Source organism: Ochotona curzoniae, unplaced genomic scaffold, assembly GCF_017591425.1.
Source record: "Ochotona curzoniae isolate NIBS_2020 unplaced genomic scaffold, NIBS_Ocur_1.0 contig_2754, whole genome shotgun sequence".
NCBI classification, from domain to species: Eukaryota; Metazoa; Chordata; class Mammalia; order Lagomorpha; family Ochotonidae; genus Ochotona; species Ochotona curzoniae.
This window is the reverse complement of record NW_024465582.1, coordinates 14193805-14213738: the sequence shown is the minus strand read 5'-3', so window position 1 is coordinate 14213738 and position 19934 is coordinate 14193805. Positions and strand designations below refer to the sequence as shown.

Genomic DNA, 19934 nt, shown 5'->3' with positions numbered 1-19934 from the left:
TATTTGTAAATGTTTTCCCTCCTTTATATAGGTTGTTCTTTAATTTTACTACGGTTTGTTTATTTTTAACGTTATTTGAGTAGTTGGGAAGAATGTATGCCATAGTGAGCCACTGATTAGGGTGGGGGGAGCCAAGGTGTAGAGGATGGTGCGTGGGATAAATGTTTCCATTTTTTTCTTTATCTCCCGAATCTGCAGCGGGGGAACTGTTCGTTACTGAAGAGTAACTCTGTTCTTACTATATTGCCAGCATGTTGTAGATACTTAAGTGTGTTTTTAAAAAGAATATTAAAAAAAATCATAATCATATCAAACTCTTAGGGTATTGTGTTTCATTAGTGATTAAAATGAAAATATGATTTGTAGTTCCTTCAGGTTTAGAAGTTATTCCTATTTTCAGTTTAGAGTGACGACATTTTTGGTAAATAAGTCTTGGAGAAAGTTTTTATCAGATTTCGTAGAAAGTGGATTGTTGGAAATAAACAGTAATAAATCCTAAAGGGTTCCATTTCTTTCCTTAGTTGGAAATTTTATTAAACTGAATTTTCATTGAAAACTCATGGAAATATCTTTTAAGGATTACATAGTATTTATTTAGAAGGTCAGTTGATTGGCAGACTAAGTGAATGAGTTAGGCTTAGTCCCCGTTTCTTTCAAGTATTTGCTGTTCACTTTTAGATAGTTGATGTAATAAAAATAAAGGAGATAAGTGGGCAGAAGTGTTGGGAGGTGAAGAAGGGAGACTCCTGCGTCATTATTAAATGAAAAAGATCAAATGTTTAAAAAATAAATATTTTTAAAATAAATACTTTTAAAACATTTGATTTATATAGGTTTTTTTTTAAAGACCTACTTTTTTGAAAAAAAAAAAAAGATTTATTTTTATTACAAAGTCAGATATATTTATTTGGTTTTATTACAAAGTCAGATATATAGAGAGGAAGAAAGATCCAAAGGAAAAACTTCATCCGATGATTCATTCCCCAAGTGACTCCGATGGCCAGGGCTGTGCTGATCCGAAGCCAGGAGCCAGCAACCTCCTCCAGGTCTTCCACATGGGTGCAGGATCCCAAAACATAGAGCTGTGCTCAGCTGCTTTTCCAGGCCACAAGCAGGGAGCTGGATGGGAAGTAGAGGAGCCGGGATTAGAACCGGCTCCCATATGGGACCCTGGCGAGTTCAAGGCGAGGTCTTTAGCCACTTGGCCACTGTGCCGGGCCCCACGATCCATTTAATTTTATTGGAAAGGCGGATATACAGAGAGAGAGACAGAGAGGAAGATCTTCTGTCTGATGGTTCACTCCCCAAGTGACTGCAATGGCTGGAGCTGAGCCAGTCTGAAGCCAGGAGCCAGGACCTCTTCCGGATCTCCCATGCGGGTGCAGGGTCCCAAGGCCTTGGGCCGTCCTCAACTGCTTTCCCAGGCCACATGCAGGGAGCGAAATGGGAAGCAGGGTCGGGATTAGAACTGGCGCCCATATGGGATCCCGGCAAAGACTTTAACCACTATGCTATCATGCCGAGCCCTCAAATAGGTTTTCAAATGTTAGTTAGGAAGACCTTAAACTGAAGTTCTCATTGTCTAGGCTTATGCATTACTATAAAAATAAGATGTAACTAATTCCTTGCTTTTTTAGGTGGTAATAAGCTGCAGTCAACAGGAAACAAAGCAGAAGACTTAAAAGGAACCGAATGTGTTAAAAGTGCTCCTGTCACTTCTGCTGTGCAGATTGCGGAAGTCAAGCCTGATGCGGTGTCAGAGACAGTCACACCTGCGTCTCTTGCAGCGTTGCAGAGTGACGTGCAGCCAGTGGGCCATGATTATGTGGAAGAGGTATTAATTTGAGAGTACAATTGCTGTGAAATTAAGAAAGGGCTCATTTAATGGCAAGCAAGCTCCAAATATAAAGTTATAATAAATTATTTTAGATATAGTTTACTTACAAGAGAATATCAGTTTTGTTTTGTTTTTACTTCTCTAGAGGTTGTTTTAATTTCATTTTTAATATTGTTTGCATAGTTGAGAGAGAGGCACGGCCATGTGAGTCTCTGATTATGGTGGGGAGGGAGGAGGTGTGGAGGAAGGTCACCTGGACGAATGTTTCAAATTTTTTTCTTCAGTGTCTAAATTGCAGGAAGGGGAGAGGACCCCTCCTTCCTGTCAAACTACATCAGCACCCAGGGATGGGGTACAGTTATTTGATGTCGCCTTAGAGACCCCGATGTGGGGAAGAGTGTCCTGATGGTGTTACTTGCGTGGTTTTGATAGATCTGAGTTGTCGTCAGCTTCATTAAACCAGGAAAATCTTTCCAGGGCTGACCAAATCTGCATTAGTGCATGCACAGGCCCAGGAACATGTAACAAAGCTTGGTCAGGAAAGTGATCCAACCTGTTCTGCTTTCCATCTTCTGGACAAGGCACTTGACACACTCTGCTGCCGAGATGAGCTTACTGTCGTGTCCCCAAGTGCTTGTAGGCCTATCCACCACACAGGCATCAGCAGCTGAGGAGGCCCAGTCCTGACACAGGCACTCCAAGTTTGGATCACTATGGCCAGGATCTGAGTCCTGCAGTCTAGTTGGGGAGATCCACCCAAGAAACCTTACCTAGGGTGACCTCAGACTTGACTCTTGTGTGCACCAGCCAGTGCAGGATCGGGTTCAGTCTGTCACCTCCACCAGGTAATGCATGGTGGATGCAGCTGCCTTGTCAGTTTTGCCCTAGCTCCATCTCACACAAACCAACATGTGCTGCAGCCCAACCCAGCCAGCCTGCCACAGATATTGTCCTCATGCATACCAGGGGGTGCCACTGCCCAGTCAGGGCGACCTGAAATAGGCCTCACTCAATCCGTCCTGTCTCCCATATGCCTTTCATACATGCCTGTGGGTGCTATGCCTAGCTCAACTCAACTTGTTGCCAGATATGGCCCACACATATGCTAATGACTGCTGCCATCTTGACTAGCCTGGCCTGCCCCGAGCCCCCATATTTTGTGCTTGCCGAGAGTACTGCGGCCCATGCTGGTATGGCTCGCCCTCAGTCCTAATACTTGCCAGTAAGTGCAGCAGCCGAGCTGAGCCAGGCCCGGCCCACCCCCAAGTTCCACCTCTCATACTCACTGGTGGAAGCAGTAGCTAGTAAGGGAGTCCCTGAAGTTCCCTTACCACGTCCATTCCCAGCCCAGGGTCTTGTGGCCCAGAAGGTGTTGTGGTCCAGTCTCACATGACCCATCCCCAGTCTTGGCATTTGTCAGCAGGTACAGCACCAATGCCTGTGCCACCTCTAGCCCCTGCCCTCATATTCACCAGCAAGAGCTGTATCCTTGCAGGGGAGTTCTCCAAGTTCTCCTACCAGGCTGGATCCCAGTCCCAGATATAATATGTGCCAGTTGGTGCCACAGTCATGCTTGTCATAGTCTGCCCTTAGTCCCAGCCTTTGCTTGTGTCAGCAGGTGCTATAGCCTGGTTCAGCCCATCACCACCCCAGGTCTCCATATAAACTGGAGGGTACCACAGTCCCACAGAGGCAATCCCACGTGTACCCTACAGAATCTGCCCCCCAGATATGGTTCTCTAGCCTTCTGTTGGGTCTGCAGCCTAGCATGATGTAACCTATTCCCTGCCCCTACACTGACAGGTGGGTACTGAGGCCTAGCCAAATAAGGCATGCCCCTAGTCCCAGCTTTTGTCTCTTCCAACAGGTGACAGGCAATGCTATTTAGCCCAGCCCAGGGCTCCCACGTGGGCAAGTGCTTTGGCCTGATCCAGATATGCCCTCCAGCCCTCCCTCCCACACAAGCACTCCGTCTCAGCTCCCTCACCTACATGCAAGTGCAGATCCATGGGAGCCCCTGGGTGTCCCTCGTCCACTGTCAGTCATGCCCTCGGATGTTGCCACTCCGACACATCCTCTGTTCCCCCTCCCTGGACAATTTGTAGCCCTACCCATGGCACCTGCAGTGGTATATCCTGACCAGGCATTCTCTACCTTCACCACGTATCTTTTAAAAAAAAACAGTAATAATAGGTTAGGCAACTATAATGGCACAAATTTGGCATTAATCAGTCCCAGAATGCCCGTCCGCTCTGGCTGCTTTTCTCCCAGCAATGTAGCACCTGCCTGGATACAAGGCAAACTAGGCAGTCGCCTATATCTGGGGAATTTCTTTTTATTATGAAAAAACATAACTGTTTGGAAGATGTGTGTTTTCCTATAATTTTGAGCTTCAAATAAAAATAAACCTTTTTTTTCCTAACAAAAAAGCATGTCTTTCTTTTCTCTGTTACCACTGTCTTGTGCTGTAAACATTTATTTTTCAGGCTTTCTTGTAATATACTTTTCGACTATCATAAATAATAAATTTCAAAGTTGGAAGCAGCAGAAATTTTGATGGAAAGGAATAATATATCCTTTTAAACATCACTTAGTAAAATGAGGGTTGTTAGTTTTTAAGAGGTCATTTTCGTTTCTCAAGTTACTGGAAAAGTTTCTGTTTTTTGAGTATAGTAATAAACTCAGTAAAATTGAAGAATGGGGATATATCGGAAGATTTTATAGATAGTGAAAAGATGATTGTTTTTGGCCAAAGGACTATACAGTGCTACAACACTGCCACTAATCATAAATCATGTATTTGTTTCTGGCCTTTGATGTCCACATCTGTAACATTGGAATACTCCTAAACAAATTTGTGAGGATTAAATGAAATTGTGCAGCATAGTGTCTCACAAATACTGGTTTTTTGCTAGATCCTTGGCCCTGCTTTGTGTACAAGGTAGACCAATTTTAAGCCGTTCGCTGATAGATCTCATAATGTTATATTGGTTATCTGAGCTGTTACTTGTTATTCCAGCGTCGTAAATAGGTGCTTGCCCAAGTGTCAGCTGCTGCAGTCCCAGTGCAGCTCCCTGCCAGAAGCACAACATGGCACAAGTGTTTGGGCTCCTGGCACCCAAGGGTTCTCAGCTAAACCACCCCAATTTCTGGTGATTTTGGTTAATAATCCCAAACTTAATAAGCTGTTACGATTAAACATCGCTGCACTTTGAGCCAATCTTAAAACTTGTGTGTAGAATTTGAACCTGATACTCATTATGGACCCATAAGAACATTTCAGTTTACTTGTCTTCCTGATCATTTAGTAACATTTTGTCTTCGTTTAAAATCTGGAGATTTAGGAGCCTGGTGCGGTAGCCTACTGGCTTAAGTCCTCACCTTGCAGGATACCATATGGGCACCGGTTCTAGTCCCAGCAGTTCTGCTTCCCATCCAGCTCCGTGCTTGTGGCCTGGGAAGGCAGTTGAGGATGACCCAAAGATTTGGGACCTTGCACTCACATGGGAGACCTGGAAGAGGCTCAGGGCTCCTGGCTTCAGATTGGCGCGACTCCAGCTATTGCGTCTGCTTGGGGAGTGAGTCATCGGGTGGAAGTTCTTTCTTTGTCTCTCTTCTCTGTATATATGACTTTCCAATAAAAATAAATAAATTTAGGGAAAAAAATCTGGAAAATTGAGAAATTTATATACTAAAATTAAGCTTTTAATTATGCTTATCTTTGCCTGCAAGAGTACCTAAGCCAAAAGCATCTATTCAGTTAATTATTAGAGAATTTAAAGCATCCAGTACATTTAAAAATTAAATTTAGAAATTAACAACCTAAATGTTTTAGTCAGAACTTTAAAATCAAAGATAATTGACAAAGCAGCTTTGTGCTAGCACATGTTACATGTTAGAAGTACAAATCGCGGGGCTCTGCACGGTAGCCTAGTGGCTAAAGTCCTTGTCTTGCACACTCTGAGATACCAAATCAGCGCCAGTTCGAGTACTGGCTGCCCCACTTCTCATCCAGCTCCCTGCTTGTGGCCTGGGAAAGCAATTGAGGCGGCACAAAGCCTTGGGACCCTGCACCCGCGTGGGAGACCAGGAAAAACTGGTTCCTGGCTTTGGATCAGCTCAGCTCCTGTTGTTGTGGCCATATGGGAAGTGAATCATTGGACGGAAGATCTTTCTCTCTGTCTCTTCTCCACTCCGTATATGTGATTTTCCAATAAAAATAAAATAAATCTATTAAAAAATACAAATTGTGATTTTTAGCCGGACTTTTTTGTCCTTTTAAAACATTTTTTCATTTACTTTTTTTTCTCATTAAGTTTTAATTGGTCCCAGCTTCTTCAAATAATCTGACATCGTTTATGAATTCAACTGTAACATTCATATTAATGATTCTTGATTTTTCTCTCTCCAACAAGGTACGAAATGATGAAGGAAAAGTAATTAGGTTCCATTGTAAATTATGCGAGTGCAGCTTTAATGACCCTAACGCGAAGGAGATGCATTTAAAAGGACGAAGACACAGACTTCAGTATAAAGTAAGAAATATGTTAACCATTATCTTTCCTATTACTGATTTTTCTTGTTAAAGCAATCTCAAAGCAAAACAACATCTGAACACAGCTCCTATCAATGAATTTTTATCTGAAGATGAGCATGCATTTGGTAGATTCAGAAACTTGGTTTTTATATACTTAACATACTCAAGTTTATTACAATTCAGTAAGAACAATACCTGATTTAACATGTTCTTATCAGTTACACTAACTGGGAAAATAAATGAAAATACTACTAAGATGCACACTGGGAGCCAGTGAATAAATGGAGGCTTAAAGTATTCAGGTCCCTGCACACATGCGGGAGAATAATTGCTTTTTCAATCTAAATATTGTTGGGCCCAGCGCTATGACCTAGTGGCTAAATTCTTGCCTTGCACACCTGTGATCCCATATGGGTACTGGTTCATAACCTGGCTGTTCCACTTCCCGACCAGCTCCCTGCCTGTGGCCTGGGAAAGGAGTAGAGGACAGCCCAAAGCCTTGGGACCCTGCTTCCCACGTGAGATTGAGAAGAAGCTCCTGGCTTTACTCTTGGGTTTGGTTTGGCTCAGCACAGGCCATTGCAGCCACTTGGGGAATAAATCAGTGGATGGAAAATCTCTCTCCTCTCTCTGTAAATCTGCTTTTCCAATAAAAAATGAATGAATCTTTATATTTAAATATTTATTAGTTTGGACCATGTACTTGGTCCATACTTTTTTAAAAAATACAGGGACTATGAAAATAAACAGTCAGTTCAGGGACAGTATTTTATATAAAAAGATATTTTGAAGCTAATGTGCTGTAGGGTATCAGCCCCTGCTTGGACTGTTTGCATCCCATGCCAGAGTGCTTGAGTGCCAGTCCCACCTCTGTGTAAAATCCATCTTCTCCTAATGTGCCTGAGTGCCAGCAGATGGTAATTCAAGTACTTGGGGCCCTGCCACCTGCTTGGGAAGTCTGGATGGATCTCCTGTTTCAGGCTGTTCTAGCATTGGTTGTTGTGTGCAGTTCAGAAGCAGGTTGGAAGATCTGTGCATGACTATTTCTCTACCTTTCCAATAAAGTGAATAGCAACACAAGAGTGGTTACTATCAGAACTAATAGTAAATAAGCTTTGTATTTCATCCATACTTGTATGCCATTTCATACTTGGAATAGTTAAGATTTTTATTAATGCATCCTGAATCTTTAAGTATTTTGATTTTTACTGTGTAGGAAATTTGCAAGTAAAAGCCTCAGTAATGGAAAAATATATAGACTTATTTGCTTAGAAATACATGTAAATTGCTGAAAGTGGCTGCTAGTATATTAAATGCTTGTCTTTATTAACAGAAAAAGGTAAATCCAGATTTGCAAGTGGAAGTGAAGCCCAGCATTCGAGCAAGAAAGATTCAAGAAGAGAAAATGAGAAAGCAAATGCAGAAAGAGGAGTATTGGCGAAGAAGAGAAGAGGAGGAACGCTGGAGAATGGAGATGAGGTACGGTATCTTTGATGAGCGTGGTAGGAAGTGGTTTAGCCTTTTGAGCTGTTGTGGGTAAGTGATTCTTATTCAGGAAAATCCAGATTGATTTATTGTACTCTCAGTGCTTTTACGTTCCTATAAGATTCTAAGTGCTGGAAAACATGCAATAAAACTAAATGATTGGCTATTCTAGTATTCGCTGTGGCCTTGGTGTTAGGAGATGTATAAAATAGATGAAGAAATGGTTTAGTACTATAAATAAATGTCTCAGCTTAAATCAAGCAAAATAGAACATGGTTTTTAGAGAACTCTCTGGAACATTGAGAGTTAATGGTTTGTACACATCACTTTTTTTTAAAAATATTTATTTATTTATTGGGGCCCAGCGCAGTGGCCTAGCTGCTAGAGTCTTCACCTAAAACGCCCCGGAATCCCATATGGGCGCTGGTTCTAATCCCAGCAGTTCCACTTCCCATCCAGCTTCCTGCTTGTGGCCTGGGAAAGCAATCGACAATGGCTCAAAGCCTTGGGATCCTGCACCCGTGTGGGAAACCTGGAGGTAGTTCCTGGCTCCTGGCTTTGGATCGGCACAGCACTGGCTGTTGTACTCACTTGGGGAGTGAATCATCGGAGGGAAGATCTTCCTCTCTGTCTGTTCCTCCTCTCTGTGCATCTGACTTTGTAATAAAGATAAATAAGTTTTAAAAGTCATAGTTATGTATATAGAGAAATCTTCATCTGCTGGTTCACTGAGATGGCCACAGTGGCCAGGGCTGCGGCAACCTGGAGCCAGAAGCCAGGAGTTTCATTGGGGTTTCCCAGGTGGGTACGGGGGCCTGTTGTCTACTGATGTTCCCTGGCCATTACCAGGAAGCTGGATCAGTAGTCTTAACAGCTGTGCCTCTCAGACTGGTGCCCATACAGGATGTAAGCGTGAGTGACTTACAGTGTCTTTACCTGCTCCATCACAGTGCCAGCTCCCAAACTTTTTTTTTTTTAAGATTTATTTTATTGGAAAGTCAGATATACAGAGTAGAGAAGAGAGAGAGAGGAAGAACCCCCTGTTGTTTCACTCCCCAGTGGGCCTCCAGGGCCAGAACTGAGCCAATCAAAGCCAGGAGCCTGGAGCCTCTTCCGGGTCTCCCATGCGGGTACAGGGTCCCAAGGCTTTGTGCAGTCCTCAGCTGCTTTCCCAGGCCACAAGAGGGAGCTGGATGGAAAGCAGGGTTGCTGGGCTTAGAACTGGCGCCCATATGGGATTCCAGCACATGCAAGGCGAGGTCTTTAGCCACTGGGCTACTGCATAGGTCAAACCCCCCCCCTTTGTTTTTCAAGAATTATTTTTTAAAAAGATTTCATTAATAGGAACTTTGAAGGTATGTTGGAGGAGAATCGAGATGGCCCATTCTCTAGACATTTGTTTATATAAATAAAAGTTTTATTGGAGACTTCATCACCCCTAAAGCAAACCACAAACCTGTTAACGTACTTTCTCCATTTGTCCCCTAGCAGCCTCTATCCAACCCCACCCTAAACATTACACCACTTTCTGCCTGTGTCAATTTATCTTTTGTTTATATTTAAATGGTTTGCATAACCAGTCCTTTATTGTTAGATATGTGGATTTTTTTCCCAGTGCTTTCCTATTGCGATTATTGTAACATGGACCCTCATTAAGGCTATGTTATTTTACCTATCATGGTGTGCTAATAGTGAGTTGGAAATGTTTAAAAGGTGTATCTGCTTGTGTTGTGTAGTATCAGTGCTTCTCACACCTATTGATCTAAGGACATGCTTAGTTGTTGTAGGATTCCTAAGAGCTTTTGTTCCTCTGGTTATATCTTTCAATATTTATTATACATTAAAGCTGATAAATTTAAATATTGAAGTGGCCATTTTTGTATTTAAATATGATTAAATATTTTTAATAACTGAATATTTGGATTAAACATGCTTAAAATATGATGTGAAAATTAACTGCCAAGTAACTGCATTTCTGTGCCAGAATAGTGGAAAGTGTTGTACTGTTTTGTACGATATCTGTTATTTTTGTTTTTATTATGTTGTCAACTTCTCTGTTCCTCATGAGAGAGTGAGAGAGGGGGGAAAAGGACAAATAAATATTTTAGTGTTGTTATGAAAATGAACATGACTTCCTGGATCCCTTGGCAGCATCCCAGTCATCTCACACTGTTGTAACATGTTAAAGCCGGCTATTAACAACTGCCCGTGCAGTGACAACAGGTGGGTCTGAGCCATTCCGAAGCCAGGAGCCCACAGCCTCCTCCGGGTCTCCCGTGTGTATGTAGAGTCCCAAGACTTTTCGCGGTTCTTGACTGCTTTCCCAGGCCACAAGCAGGGAGCTGGAAGGGAAGTGGAGCAGCCGGGATTAGAACCAGCGCCCATATGGGATGACAGACCATGCAAGACAAGGGCTTTAACTGATAGGCTACTGTGCCAGGCCTGGTAGACTTTATTTTTTAAGATTGATTGGTTTATTTGAAAGGCTGAGAGAGACTGTTCCATCTGCTGGTGCATTTTCCAAATGACCACAATGACTGAGTCTGTGCAGGCCACAGCCAGGTCTCTGACACAGGTACAGAAACCCAAGGACTTGGGCCATCTTGATCTGCTTTTCCAAGTGCTAGTAGGGAGCTAAATTAGGAATAAAAAAGCTAAGATTTGAGCTGTCACCCAAGTTAGTGGGACACCATCATTGCATGCAGCAGCTTATGCGGTTTCACAGCACCGCTTCTGGCCTCTGTGGGGCCTCCGTTTGTTCTGTGGAAAATTGCTTGTTTGTTATTTCATACTTGTTACTAAAGTAGTTTTGCTCCTGTTACAGTTTTTAATTTTATGTACTTAGATGCTAGTCTAGTTCTTTATGAAGTTTTATCTAATATAATGCTTTAATAGTACTAATTTACTCAAAACTAGAATGAGTATGGTTTTTCCAGAACTCTTGTGGCTATTTGGGGAATGAACTTGTGGATCGAAGATCTGTCTCTCCTTCTCTCTAGAAATCTGCCTTTTAAATAAAAACAAGATAAATTTTAGTAAATAAATAAATAAAATGAAGTTGAAACAAAGAGGGAAATGATTAAAAAGAAACCTAAATGGATTTTAAATTTGTTGACAAGCAAAACAGAGACAAGATTTTTTTTTTTTTAGCTCAAGGTCTATTTGGATATTTATAACATTGTTCATTGGCTCTACAAAATTATCAAATTATCCTGAGCCTGTCCTCACCTTGCAAGTGTTGTGATCTCATATGGGTGCTGGTCATGTCCCAGTAGCCCCACTTCCCATCCAGCTCTCTGCTTGTGGCCTGGGAAGCCATTGAGGACGGCCCAAATGGGGGCCCATGTGGGGGACGCAGAAGAAGCTCCAGGTTCCTGGCTTTAGCTCAGCTCAAGCCGTTCCCACTACCTGGGGAGTAAATCAACAGACAAAAGATTTTTGTCTCTGTCTCTCCTCTTCTCTGTATATCCGACTTTCCAATAAAAATAAGTCTTTTCAAAAATAATAAGATAAATTTTAAAAATTATCGCTATATAGGTTTATTGAACCGGTCTCACCTGTGTTGCCTTGAAGAGTCTGAGTGAGTGATTTTGTGACTCACAGGCCTGAAGCTGCCCAGCCCTCCCATGTGGCAACACTTGTTTCTTCTTGCCAAAATCTGAGTTTTTTTTTTTTTTTTTAAAACTTTACCATATTTCTCATTTCCCCTGAATGTCTCATGTAGTGAAGCCCTGGATTGCTATTTGTTTATCATACTGACTTGGACTCTTAGTTTTCTTTAAAGTAGAGAAATACCTGTTGGAGACCTGCGTTGTGGTCCAGTGGCTTAAGGTGCTGCATGAAATGCCAGCATCCCACATAGACACCAGTTTACGTCCTAGCTTTTCTTTTTCTGAGTTGAGTCCCTGCCAGAATCCTAGGAAAAGCAGTAAAAGATGGGCCACATATTTGTGCCTTTGCTGCCCACATGGGAAACTTGGGTTCATCTCTTGGTTCCTGCCTGTCCCAACTCTGAAGATGGCAGAAATCTGGGTAATGAACCAGCAGACAAAGATACATTCTTTCTCTCTCTTCTTCTCTCTCTCTCCATCTTCCTTCCTCCCTCTCTCTCACTCCTCCCTTTCCCACAACTTACACTACTGTTACTGTTTCAAATAAATAAAATACTGATTAAAAAGGACAGTGTACCTTCAGTGAAGAAATTAATGATAGTCTACAAAGGTTTTTTTGTAGGAGCAAAATGGTTGTTTCTTAGAGGCTATGAAGAAAATCTGTACATGTTCCCCAGGCATTGGGCACATACTTTGCTGGTGGTGGAAGGAGCACCAAGATTTCTTAAACCTTTTCTTCCTCTTTTCTGCCTTTTTCTTGGGCTGTGACATTTTGTTTGGCTTTTTCCTCTATTCTCTTCGATTCTTTTCCATTTACTTCTTTATGGAATCAAATAAGTGAAACGATAAGTAGTAGGGAAAAACAGAAGTGTTGGTTTGGATGGGGTTTTTCATAACTTTTTTGTTGCTTGTTGAAGCAAGTCTTTCGTATTGTCCCTCATGTACTTATAACATCGTTCTTTATGCTGTAGACGCTATGAAGAGGACATGTACTGGAGAAGAATGGAAGAAGAGCAGCATCACTGGGACGATCGCCGCCGCATGCCTGATGGAGGCTATCCGCATGGTCCTCCCGGCCCATTAGGCCTTCTGGGAGTCCGACCAGGCATGCCTCCGCAGCCACAGGGGCCTGCGGTGAGTATCCACTTGGTGTATACAAGGGCGGACAGTGTAAGACTGCTTTAGCATTAGAAGGTAACAATTTGAGAAGGGTTAATTTTTAGACCTAATATGTTATCTAAGAATCTTGATTTGAGCTTTTTAACTGATTGAGAATTTTCCTTCCTTTTAATTATCTGTTCTTAAGTCCAGTGTCTTTATGTATAAGATTTCAAGAAATTTCCATGAATTTTTTAAAGATTAATTTATTTGAAAGACATGAAAGCCAAATTTATATGCTAACTCTTTTCATATTAAATATTGTTTCTTTGAAGGAAAAACTAATTTGAAGCTGACTGCTTGGCCTTCACGTTAGCTTTGCCTTCCTGACTACTTGTGGAGTGTTTCCCTCTTCACAAACTACCCTAACTGAGTGAAGGGTTGACAGCCGGTTCAGGATAGGCACCCGCGTGTATTGTTGGCAATGTCGTAGGAGAGATCTGCATGTTCAGCGTTTGAATGTGGAGTAAAAGTGTTTTAAGGAACTGTTGTGTGTCATTGTAGGCTTACGCTGCAAAAAACTTGGGTTATTGAAATAAGTATCTTTCAAGCATTACCTATATCTGCTGTTCTAGGCAAGGCTTATACACATCTATGTGTAGCCTGAATGGCATAAATTTTTATGAATTTCGTTTTTCATGAAAAGTTTTTAAAAAAATCGTTTTTAAATGGTCATTTAGCATGAACCAATTTGATTATTGAAAACATAGCAAATACGTATGTGTTGTTCAGTTTTTTTTAAATGAAATGACTTTTTCTCTCTAGCCTTTACGTCGTCCTGACTCCTCTGATGACCGTTATGTAATGACAAAGCATGCAACCATTTATCCAACTGAGGAAGAGTTACAGGCAGTCCAGAAAATTGTTTCTATCACAGAACGTGCTCTGAAACTTGTTTCAGACAGCTTATCTGAACATGAAAAAAGCAAGAACAAGGAAGGAGACGATAAGAAAGAGGGAGGTAAAGACAGGTATGTTCTCATGAGTTTTTCCATTTGTGTATTTTTGGTTTTGCTTACATGGACTTCATATTATATTTGACATCATGATACAAAACTGACAACCCTAGGTCTGAGTCTGCATTCCTTAAATATGCCTGGGACAGATACTTAATGTTTTTACATACATTTTTTCCCCAAAGGTGACACATGTAATTCTGCCAAGAAAACATATCATCTCTACTCTTAACATTTTCACTCATTTGATTTGTTTGTATGGAACTATAACAAGTCTCTTACATTCATTTGCTGTTTTTGTTCTTATGTATTAGTTACATCTGACACATACCCAGTATTAGTTCCAATAACTGTATTTAAAGGGGGAAAATTACTTACTTGAAAGAGCAACAGAGACAGAGGGAGAGACTGAAAGACAAAGAGCTGGTGTATCCATCTGGTGTGTCACGCCTAGTGGGCAAGGCTGAAGCAGGGTTTGTAGAACTGCATCCAAGTCCAGCTGGGTGACCCGAGCGCTTGGCCCACTGCCCACGTTCTCAGGTGCTTAGTGTGCCGCTGGACCCCATGTGGAGTGGGCAGCATCGCAGGACTGCTGCATCGCGACACTGCTCATAAAGCACAAAAACCCTGAGGTGGCAGTTATAAAGTTTGCATTTTTTGTTACTTTTCATTTTCCCTTTATCATTTGGAAATAGTTTTGTCTTACGTTGAACTGACTCTAATTATTCTAACTTGTGAAATAAGTAACAGAATTGTTAGCATCCTTTATTTGCACTTGTCCCCATGAGAATTCAAGTCAATTTTTTTAAATCATGATTGCTTATCTAAACTGAAGTTTAATTCTAAGAATACTGGGTGTTTTCTCCTGTAATTGTTGAAAATTTTAATTGTATGATGGTTATTTCATTGATTCTTGTGTATTTAGAGAATATCATGATTATGATTGAAAATGTGATAATAAAATTAAAATTCTTTTTATTGCAGAGCTTTGAAAGGAGTTTTGCGAGTGGGAGTATTGGCAAAAGGATTACTTCTCAGAGGAGATAGAAATGTACATCTTGTTTTGCTTTGCTCAGAAAAACCTTCTAAGTCATTATTAAGCCGAATTGCAGAAAACCTCCCCAAACAACTTGCTGTAAGTATTATGGAAATGTTAATTTTAATTTTTACCAGTTGTCTGCTGCCTATGTTTTTGGCAGTACTCACTGTGCTTTAGTTTAAGCCTATGCCAGTCTTTAAATTTTTGGCTCAACTTTATATGTTGAATTTTTGGCTTGATTGTGCAAGCCTGTTAAACTATTTTCTACTTTGTCTTTTTAGGTTTTTATGGTACTTGTATTTGACATAAAGCCATCTTCTTTATTTATTTAAAAAAATGTAAAATATCAGCATATGCCTTCTTTTTTCCGTTATTATTCCAATACTTTAGTTGTAAGAAGGCAGTTGCTGAGGACAACAGGTGGTTTTTCGAAAATCAGGTCCATATATAGCTAGCTTAAAATTTTTTTTTAATTTATAAATGTCTTACTTAGTTGAATATATATATGTGTGTGTATATATATATTTTTTGTTGTTGTTTTAATTGAAAAGTCAGATTTACAGAGAAAAGAGGAGAGAGAGAGCTTGTGTTCACTGGTTCACTCCCCAAGTGGCCTCTACAACTAGAGTTTCAGAGCAGTCCGAAGCCAAGAGCCAAGAGCTTCTTCCAGGTCTCCCACACAGGTGCAGGGTCCCAAGGCATTGGTCCATCCTCTATTGCTTTCCCAGGCCACAAGCAGGGAGCTGGATGGGAAGTTGAGCAGCCCGGACATGAACCGGTGCCCATATGGGATCCTTGGCATTCAAGGTGAGGACTTAGTCACTAGGCTATTGCTCTGGGCCCAATTGAATATATTTTTAACATAATATAGTTCATCAGTATCTGATTTAAATTTCTGTATTTTATTCTAAATACAATGGTCCCCTGTTATCCATAAGTATTCCCAGACACTCATAGTACTGAATCCTATACCCATGTACGAGGTTTTTTGCTATAGCTATCTATTATCTCTAGATAGCTATCTGTCTAAAGTTAATGTATGATTAGACATGCGTAGAAAGTAACACAGTAACATGTAATAGCCATGGTGTATAATTTTTTTCTTAAGGTAAAAAGCTTTTACCTTTTCACTTTAATGTGGCATGCTGTCATCTCTGGCATATCGGAATTGGGAGCATCACAACTCTTGTGTTTGTATTGCTTGAACATCAGCACCGTGATGCCTTGAACAGTCCGATAAACAAGAGAGCTCTGAAGTAACTAGTGAATGGATACAGGTGCAGCATGGATTTGTTGACAGGGATGGTTTACATCCTAGGCACTAGATAGCATCAGGTTTTGTTAAAACTACACAATGTAACACTTAAAATGATCTGTTCCTGGATTGTTCCATTTAATATGTTTGGGTAGTGGTTGATTATGGTAACTGAAACCATCACAAGCAAAACCACAAGTAAGCAGGAGACACTGTATTTTCCATCTTCTACATAGATGTTTATAGTGTTAAGAAATGCCTCTCTTGTCTCCAGTAAATCCTGGTAAGCACAAGTAATGGAGCATTCCTTTTGGTGCTATGATTAAGTCGCTAATCCACATTCTGTTCCTGCTTCTTGCTAATGTAAACTCTAACGGAGGCAGTAGAGTGGTGGGAAATTCAGTTCAGTTCCTGCCAGCTTGGGCCTGAGCCACACTCCATCACTGAGGGCATCTGGGGAGTGAACCAGTAGATAGCACCTTCTCTGCAATTGTTTTTTTCTCAATGCTTCTCAAAACAGATGAAAAAAAAAGCTTTAATTTTATATATTAGCTTGTCAAAATAACTTAAGATTTAAAGTTTTTTTTTTAATTCAAAGATTCAAAAATCAGGATATAAAATTTTATTTTAAAACTTTGTGATTTAATTAGGCACTCTAAATCCAAGGATCTGGTTTTTATTGGTAACGCATATTACTGCAATGAGTCAGAGTGGCACCATGTCACAGCAGAGCAGCTAGGAGGAGAAACGTGGTGTTGAAGTTTATCTCTGGCATTGATTGTTGTTTTAGATTCCCAGTGTTCTAGATAGAGTTTCTTATTATAGGATAATTTCTGTGTTTTAAGTATTTCCTAACAAATTAGTAGTTAATAGTTAAAGAATATACGCTGCCAAATCCATCACTTTTTATTGTAAAAGTAGATAAATGGATAAATGATTCATCATTATCATTATTATGGCTAGTGTTTATCTAGTATTTACTGTTCTGTAAAATTGATCCATTTAAACTTTTATGTGATATGATAGTTTTTTTTTAATCTAAGAATTCATCATGTAAGAGACATGTGTAGATATGGTATTAGTTCAATAAAAAATGCACAAAAATAAGGAGGATCAAGAAATAAATAATGTTGGCATATATTGACATATAATTCTTAGATGAAGTTGTATGTGGTGTAGTCCTTATGCCTTATGGAATGTTATGATAGAAAGATAAAGTGATGACATGGAAACTGTTCTTTCTTCTTGTTGGAATAGATCCAGCTAATTTCTTATTTCATTTCATAGGTTATAAGTCCTGAGAAGTATGACATAAAATGTGCTGTATCTGAAGCAGCAATAATTTTGAATTCATGTGTGGAACCCAAAATGCAAGTCACTATTACTCTGACATCTCCAATTATTCGAGAAGAGAACATGAGGGAAGGAGGTTGGAAAGCCATTAAATACTCTACTGTCCTATTTTTTAAAAACTTTTAAAAATTTATCTACTCTTTTTTAAGATGGCATATAGCCCTGGAAGGCAACATGCTGGCATTACAAATGAATTTGATAGATTGGACTTATTTAGCAACCAGTTCTGCTTAAGATCATTGCTTGCAAAGCATATGCTCTTTTTAGTGAAGTATTTTTGTATAAAATATTAATGGTATGGTTGATTTTCTTGAATTTTCTTTTCTTGCTAACCTCAGATTTCTGGAAAAAACCTTTAAAATCATTTTTGTTAGCAGTGTTTTAAATGTTTCTAGTAACTAATGGTTACAAGTTTAACTTCTGTTAAGTTCTTTCTCTTGCCTTTTGTTACAAAAAAGACAAAAGAGTTGCACAAGTGAAATTGGCTAAACACTCATGACATTGGCATTGAAGAGAAGTTGTGTAGTCATGGATTGGCTTGTTCTGAGATGGGTATTTCTAGTTCTCTGAGGTTGCTTTTTGCTGTGGAGCACTTACTGTGCTAAGTGCAGAGCATCCTGATGCACCTACACGTGGACTTTGACCCTAAGGTCTTACCAGATGTATTGAAAAATAAATGGTACAAATGTAACTAGCTAGTCAAAGCAGCCAAGGTTTTTAAACATAACATTGTAGACTATGAGATCCTGCTGGTGCCAGCAATGTTGCTTTAGGGACTGTTCTGTAATGTTTTTAAAGCTTCGAAAACTTTTAAGCAGAAAAGCATGACCAGTGTCCTCAGTTGTTGGTACTGTTGTTTTATGGGTCAGATAAAATTTACTTTGTTTCCTTTCATGTTGTTTTTATACATTAACTTATTGAGTATGGAGTTAAAATATACCCTGATATTTCTTAGCGAAATAGGTTAAGCCAGTCCCTTTAAATTGGTTTTATTGCAGAGCAGTTGTTTCTAAGACACTGGGTTTTTTACATCCCAGGAAAAGAACATTTTGCTAAAAGTGTCATTAGGAGACATACTTATTGTAACATACTTTTATATGAATATATACATGTACACACACTATATTAGGACTCTTAAGTTATATCTTAAACTTTACAACTTAAAAATCAGTGGCTTTTGTATAAAGGATTTTTTTATATGAACATGAGTTTCCACTCAAGGTCTGGTTATGGGTGTTGTTGGAGAAATAGTTTCTGAGTCGATCTGGTCAGGTCATATGTAGCATGTGACCGCATAATTAAGATTTCAAATAAGATATAAAAATATTGCTGTATTTAGTAGAAAATTGTGCTCATATAGCTGTCTTAATTTACTTCAAAGTACATTTTTTTCCAGTTTGTTTATTATCAAGCCATTTTATTATGTTTCAGAAGTCTGATTTTAGACCTAAGATGTTTATAGTGAATTGTTAACTTATCCCTTTTAAAGGAAACAAAATTATATTTTTGTCTGACCCAGACTTCAGTTAGAATTACTGTTCTGAATTTCTTAAACATGATTGTGAGGGATCTGATCAGTCCAAAATTGAAAGAGATTGCTTCCAGACACTGAGCTGAAAAGTTGAATGTGCACAAATGTAGAAGCACTGATAGTGTCCCTGCTGCAGATCACTGCAGTAGACCATGTCTGTAGCTTCATTATGAAGATTGCTTCTTTCTTGCTGCAGAATAACGGTATGTATTCTCTCAGACTGCAGCTCCCAGCGCTCTGTGTCTTCGAATCATTGAAAGCCTATAGCTTGCTTTGGGGAGATAGTACGAGGGATAAGGAAGGCTTTGCCGGAAAGAAGAATTGTAAATCAATTGTGCATAGTATGTTAGCCTCTTTATTGTGTAGTAATCCCATTTAATCAAAAAAAATACCTAATAAATGATTAAATTGTCCAAATAACTGTTAAACACATGACACATGTATTTTTATATACTGTGTTTGACAGTTAAACATTTAGTAACCATTTAATTGACTTTTAAGTTTGAAATGTTCGGAATGCTCTAACCCTTGCTACAGAGTTTGTCTGCAGCAAGCTAAGTATTATTATGTATGTTTTCTTCCACTTGTAGCTTATCAGGCCCGGTCCAAAGCCTTCTAGGAGGGGATTGATTGATTCCTGTCAGGGGTTGCTGCCAAGACATCGGAAGGATTTTTGACCAAGGTTTTCAGAAGCTCAGTGTCACATCTGCCGTTTGATCAGGGAGGGATTTTGGATGCAGAGTCTGGCATTTGCTGTCCTTTGTGTGGCTGTTTTGTTTGTTCTGTCCTTGTCTTTTCTAGAATGGAGCAGTGTTCACACTAGTTTTTAAATGGTTGAGTGGTTTTTATATTTTATATAACCATGTTAATTTAAATTAATCTATTCCCATTAACCTTTAATCATAAAATAGTGTGGACACAGCATGTCTTCTAATTAGTGATTAACCCCTTACAATTAATAAATGTAGAAAAAAGATCTGTATTTTAATAAATCAACTGATTTTTTGTTTTGTTAACTGAGTGTTAGGCCACAGCTATGATTTTTAGCGCAATATATCTAAGGGGTTAATCCATTTGAAATATAAAATGGGTGCAAAAATCCACACTCAAAATTTTAACAAATTTCTTACATTTTTAGATCTAATTAGCTTTTAAATTGCAATAGGTATCTT

At 39.7% G+C, this 19934-nt stretch overlaps 1 protein-coding gene across 3 annotated transcripts in view; it reads left to right on the top strand.

Moving 5' to 3' along the window:
- The window catches only part of ZFR (zinc finger RNA binding protein), a 73189-nt gene that overhangs the window by 35374 nt on the left and 17881 nt on the right, over positions 1–19934 (top strand). For all 3 annotated transcript variants that reach the window (XM_040977438.1, XM_040977439.1, XM_040977440.1), the window contains 7 exons: positions 1638–1834; positions 6253–6372; positions 7708–7853; positions 12442–12604; positions 13394–13599; positions 14569–14719; positions 17166–17307. In XM_040977438.1, the coding sequence (XP_040833372.1) occupies positions 1638–1834; positions 6253–6372; positions 7708–7853; positions 12442–12604; positions 13394–13599; positions 14569–14719; positions 17166–17307 (1125 nt within the window). The remainder of the gene's footprint in view (positions 1–1637; positions 1835–6252; positions 6373–7707; positions 7854–12441; positions 12605–13393; positions 13600–14568; positions 14720–17165; positions 17308–19934) is intronic.